The sequence below is a fragment of the Procambarus clarkii genome, chromosome 36 (assembly GCF_040958095.1).
Source record: "Procambarus clarkii isolate CNS0578487 chromosome 36, FALCON_Pclarkii_2.0, whole genome shotgun sequence".
Lineage (NCBI taxonomy): Eukaryota > Metazoa > Arthropoda > Malacostraca > Decapoda > Cambaridae > Procambarus > Procambarus clarkii.
In genome coordinates this window covers 39,673,495-39,679,494 of record NC_091185.1, presented here as the reverse complement: position 1 = coordinate 39,679,494, position 6,000 = coordinate 39,673,495, and the positions used below count along the sequence as shown (strand labels likewise).

At 32.6% G+C, this 6,000-nt stretch overlaps 1 protein-coding gene across 1 annotated transcript in view; it reads right to left on the bottom strand.

The window, feature by feature from the left end:
• Window positions 1-2,278: 2,278 nt before the first annotated feature.
• The window catches only part of LOC138371525 (uncharacterized), a 59,902-nt gene continuing 56,180 nt past the window's right edge, over window positions 2,279-6,000 (bottom strand). The window contains exon 3 of the mRNA XM_069336402.1: window positions 2,279-2,890. Coding sequence (XP_069192503.1) covers window positions 2,799-2,890 — 92 coding nt within the window. The 3' untranslated portion in view covers window positions 2,279-2,798. The remainder of the gene's footprint in view (window positions 2,891-6,000) is intronic.

Here is a 6,000-nt window from a genome sequence, read left to right as displayed (position 1 = left end):
TCGTAATTATTTAAGTCTCGTTAAATAATTTAACGAGAAACAAATAGTTGATTGAAAATAAAGTATTTAAGGTTGATTCTAATCAATTATGTGTTTACATCATTTTTATCGTATATATAATGAATTAAGAACAATAAACTGAAAATTCACCAAAATGTGGAAAAACGACAAAATATTGCCTAATTCGATGATATTTTGTTTAAAATCACGTAAAGGAAAAGGGGATGAACGTCAAAATATTGCTAAATTCGATGATTTTTTGTACAAAACAAAATGAATGAAAACTGACTTAAAAACGCAATATTATGCGAAATTCTAGGATTTGAAGGCAAATCACATATCGTGAGAAAACATGAAGTACTATCGAAATATTGGTAAAAACAAATATATTTACGTAAAATTCCACTACATGAAAAACGTGAAAAAAGTCACTATATTACCAAATTTGAGGATTTTAACTTTAAACCATAAAGCAAGGTTTCGTATTATTTAGATCCTAGAAAATACATATGAAAATGTTTGCAATACAAATGATAAAAATCTGTGTTTTCATTAGAATTAACTAAAATGTTCCTGATTTTCCGTTTATATTACCGATGGAAGATGTATACGTAAAACCGCTCTAATGCGGTTGAAACGTCGATATATGCAATAAAAACAGAACTTCTCTCCTTTTCCATATCTTAGTATTTTAACGAGAAACAAATAGTTGATTGAAAATTAAGTATTTAAGGTTAATTTCTAATCAATTATGTGTTCGCATAATTTTTATCGTATATTTAATGAACTAATAGCAATGAACTGAAAATTCACAAAAACGTTGAAAAACGGAAAATCATTGCCTAATTCGATGATATTTTGTTTAAATCGCATAAAGGAAAAGGGGATGATTAACGTCAAAATATTGCTAAATTCTATGATTTTTAGTACAAAACAAAATGCAAGAAAACTTGCTTATAAATGCAATATTATGCGAAATTCTGAGATTTGAAGGCCAATTCACATATCGTGAGAAAATATGAAGTAGTATCGAAATATTGGTAGAAACGAATATATTTACGTAAAATCACACTACATCAAAAACGTGAAAATAGTCGCTGTATTACCAAACTTGAGGATTTTAACTTTAAATCGTAAAGCGAGGTTTCGTATTATTAAGTTCCAAGAAAAGACATGAAAAGTGGTTTCCAATGCAAATTATTAAAATCAATGTGTTTTCATTAGAATTAACTAAAATGTTCCTGATTTTCCGTTTATATTACCGATGGAAGATGTATTAGGAACTGCTCTAATCCGGCTGAAACGTTGATATATGCAATAAAAACAGATGTTCTCCTCTTTTCAATATCTTACTCAGTAATTTAACGAACCACAAATAGTTGATTGAAAATTAAGTATTTAATATTAATAACCTTAATATTAATCTAGTGTTCAAAAATGATAATACAGTTAAGTCCATGTTAATTAAGAACTCGCCCTCGTCTGTAGCAGGTTGTGTGTATTCCATCCCTTGTAATGAGTGTGCATGTGTTTACATCGGCCAGACAGGTAAATCTCTTTCCTCGCGTTTAAAACAGCATTCATATGCTATTCGTACAGCCCAGCAATCCAGTGCATTGTATTTACATTCCAGTTTATGTAATCATTCTATCGACTTCACAGGGGCAAAATGTATTGTTAAAAGTAAGGATTTTGCTGAACGAAACGTGATCGAGTCTGCTCTGATCAAACATTGTAACAACAGCCTTAATGTGAGCCCCGGTATGTACAAGTTGGATCCCTATTTAAGCCTCAATATAGCACGTCAAAACAATATAGCAATAATTTAACACGTATGGCACTTGGAGATATTAATAGGAGCTGCCTCATATGGGCCAATAGGCCTTCTGCAGTTACCTTCTTTCTTATAATTCCTTTCCTCCACTTATTTTTGGTGGCCAGGTGATCTGGCCAGGCGGATATAAAGGTCTGATCAGCAATCTTATCTTCATTCTACTTTGCTCTGATGAAGGCGAATTAGCCGAAAACGCGTTAAGCTTTTTATATTTTTCACATGTGGTTATTCTGCATACTTGGATCAAAGTTTTTGTGATCATTGTTGCATATATATATATATATATATATATATATATATATATATATATATATATATATATATATATATATATATATATATATATATATATATATATAAGAAAAACCTACTCATTAGGGCTTTTCAAAGAAAACAAGTTGATCGAAGACTTTTTATCATTTAAACCCTGGATTTATAATACAATTCAGATATAACTTCAATATATTATCAGTTTATGACAGAGGTTCACATACATGTTTACAAGTATATTATTATTGGAACTGTAATATACTCTCAGTTTGTCACAAATATCTAGATAATTATCCAGGTAGTCGGAGAGAAAATGTGCGAAGGAGAGAGAATTATGTCTCAATCTATGGGTTGTTTACATTAAATTTTTAATACATAATAGATTCAATGTTCAAGCAAAGACATAATATTTCTTCAGTGTTTTGCAAGGGTGCATTAAAGTGAAATATAGTTTCAGGATTAAATAAAAATTAATGAAATATGTGCAATGCATCCATCTCTCAGTACACATAACTTCTGTGATATAGGTTACTGAGGAGTACTTCTCACTGTATCTTGCATCTTTGGTGATCCATAGTTTGGTTAACTGCCGACTACACTTGAGCAAACGTATCCCTAAACAGACTTCTTGACCATTTTTACTTATTCTGAACAATTATATCTCAGGTGTTGATGGCAGGATTAGTTGGCACTCTTACTGGCAGTATGCATACCATGTGAAGAAGGTGCCAGGAAACAGGGATGCACCTAAGGTGATATGAGACTCGTACTTCAGCCAGCAATAGCCTGTGAAACAATAATATATTAGTTACATAGAAGATTGCATTTGTGAGTTTACGAGGCCTGATGCATGTGCTCCGAAACTTCCTCAAACACACTCAATTTTTTATTTGCGTAATCTTCATGGTAACTGCTCCAACTTTTCCTAATGGATCAACATCATACCATGAACAGAAACAAAGTTAAAGAAAAAAATCACAACTTAAATTAGTAGCTAATATCTTATAATGCTACAAATTGGTATTTTATTCAGTATGGTCTCGGAAGAATGGTCTAACGTTCATATTCTTTGGGGAAAATTATTGTTTAAGAATATAGTTAACTGTAAAGCATTTGTTGGATGTGGCCATCCAAGTATGTGCCAAATTTAAATGCAAAATATTTATACCTCCACACGTTATTAATTAATTACTAAACGATTCCAAGGACCCTTAGAACTAAGAACTTTGCACATAATATGTAAAAATGATGAGAATCGGCCAGAAACTGAATTTCTTATTAGGTCTCAAAGTTTAATTCATGTTTTAGAGATAACTGAAGTTGAAGTTATTGACACTGAATATTGGGTAGTTCTAATTAATTCATTTTCTTGTATGTTTTAATAAACATTGCTTGGCATTTGTACTCGATTATGTAAAAGTTGAAGGTCAATATGTGTTGAAATGAATTAAAGAAAAAATACCCCCCAAAAAACTAAATATAGGGATACGTTAGGGATAACTGTAAAACAGTCACTAGGCCCACCAACTGTCTAGTCTAACAGTAGGTTAGAAATATATATGCATATATAAATGAGATTGGATGGATATAAATATGAGCTGCCTTGTATGGGAAAATAGGCCTTCTGCAGTTACCTTCATTCTTATTTTCTTATAACGGAACATATATTGCAGTAACTTTATTGCCCATATATAAGTGATAAGGTACTTATCTGGTCCTCATTCATCAATACAACCTAAATAGACAAAGATAATAGAGATTGAAATCTGTAAATAGATCGGCCAAAAAAAAATAAAAGTCACAATTTCTGGCACCTGTGGCTGATTAACATGTTGACCAATTTCGTTCCAACTTCACAGGCTTAGTGTTGGATATGCATTCTCCAAGAAGTAGATGTCACAAGAAAATCCGCATATAAACAAAGGAGAAAAAACATAAGTAAGGTAATTGTCAGCTTTTCGTACAAAGGGACATAAGAAAAATTGCCATTAGGCAATGTATTTATATGATATATAATAAAATACAGCATAATACCATACTAACCCATTATTATGTGTAAAATCTGGTCCACCTGGTGGCACCAGCTGCATATCCACTTTGTAGACCCTCCTTACTACTACTTGCCTTCTCTGTGCGTCGTGCAGGTGCTTGCATCTCTTTATCCCTGATTGCCAGTAAATAGGAAGTGTTATCGTTAATATCAGTACCGGTTGCCGCCCGTCGCGCATGCATTTATTTTTTAAAAATTCGTAAAGAATTAATTTTCTTAACATATTCGGATGAAATTTTCACGATGCTGATGCCAAATAGAGGGAGATTTGTTTAAAAATTTTCATTATTTTTCATATTTGGAAAAATACTCCTCATGCACCCAGCCCCTTAATTTTCTCTTAAACAGAACACAAAATGTACAGCCCAAGATAACAATTACTTATGATAATAAGGGAGGTAGTGTAGAACACACACTGCAATAAAACACCAAGATGAGGGTAGACATCATTAGTAGATGATGTATCGCCTGTTAGTGATAACTCAGATATAAATGAGAAACTAAGATAGTGCTTATGGAAGAGGCAAATAAGGAGTAGGTGTAAGGTTAGGTGAGGCGAGATCAGTAAAGTGAGGGTGAGGGATAATGTATACCAATTTATATGCATGAAGTATTAATTTAGCAATGCTGATTTTTTCCTAATTCAGTTGGATGATTGTACACCATATATATAATGCTTTCTATTATTATTTATTCTATTTATGCTTTTCTATTATTTCTATATTATTTTTCTATGCTGATAAGTTTAGTTCCAAGATCTCATAAGACATTGCTCGTGGTTTTTGTAAGTGACAAAACCACTATCAACACGCCAAGCTGTTGTTGTTGTTTTAGATTTAGCTACTCAGAACAAGATGTCTATGTAGCAGAGGCTATAGTGAGCCCATAATTGAGCTCGGTTATTCGCGATAGCCTTGTTACTGTGATATTTGGGTCAAAGTTTTAAATGGAGGTGGAGTTTCTTCTTTTTTCTCCAGTTTCTTTTCCACTTTTGTTTTAAGCCTTGGTTTTAGTCATTTGTTTTAATAACATTATCTTGGTGACAGATATAGACGCAAAGTTTCTTAGAGTTTCTTAATTAACTGTATAAAGGGAAGGGTTCGTGGTATATTTATCCAAAATAAGAGTGTGGAGGTCAACCGGGTAGTGAGGGCCCCACCACCACCTCATCAACCAAGTAAGACATAGCAACGTGCATCCATATCTGAGGAAACTACTAGAATCCTTTACAGCAATGCGGTGACATCAAAATCATAAACATCAAGCTGCCATACCATAATTAAAATGCAGAGACTGGTCTCAGCAAGAGAGTCATTATCTAGTTACTGTCAGATAGGCTCTGGTTCTCAATTCAAGATAATTAATTATTTTTTAGAACGTAGTTTTGCTAATTTGTATGCTATATGACATTAATACATCCATATATAAATTGAGAATCGTTAGGAAGCGAGGCAATGCCTTATCATCTAGTAAGTTCTGTCTTAGTCATTACAGTGACTGAACCTCTTCTATTGCTGAATCCTTCATATATAATTTTTTTTGCATATTAACATGTACATTATTATTGTATTATTATACCGTGTTGTGTATACTAGCACACTCTGATTATTGACTGCTACAATATTGCCAGAGCTAGGCTAGAGTGTGTATATCGTTCAGATCCTAGATCATGAACCTTACCAGTGTTAGCAGTCATAGAACTGTTTTAATTAATTTATCCTTGTAAAAATTACAAGATAAATATGTTGGAATACCTGCAGGTATGTTGTAGTTCTGCAATCAATGACCTTGATCAGCCTTAAGAACCCTACCTGCTACAGCCCATTAACAGTATCAAGGATACAGA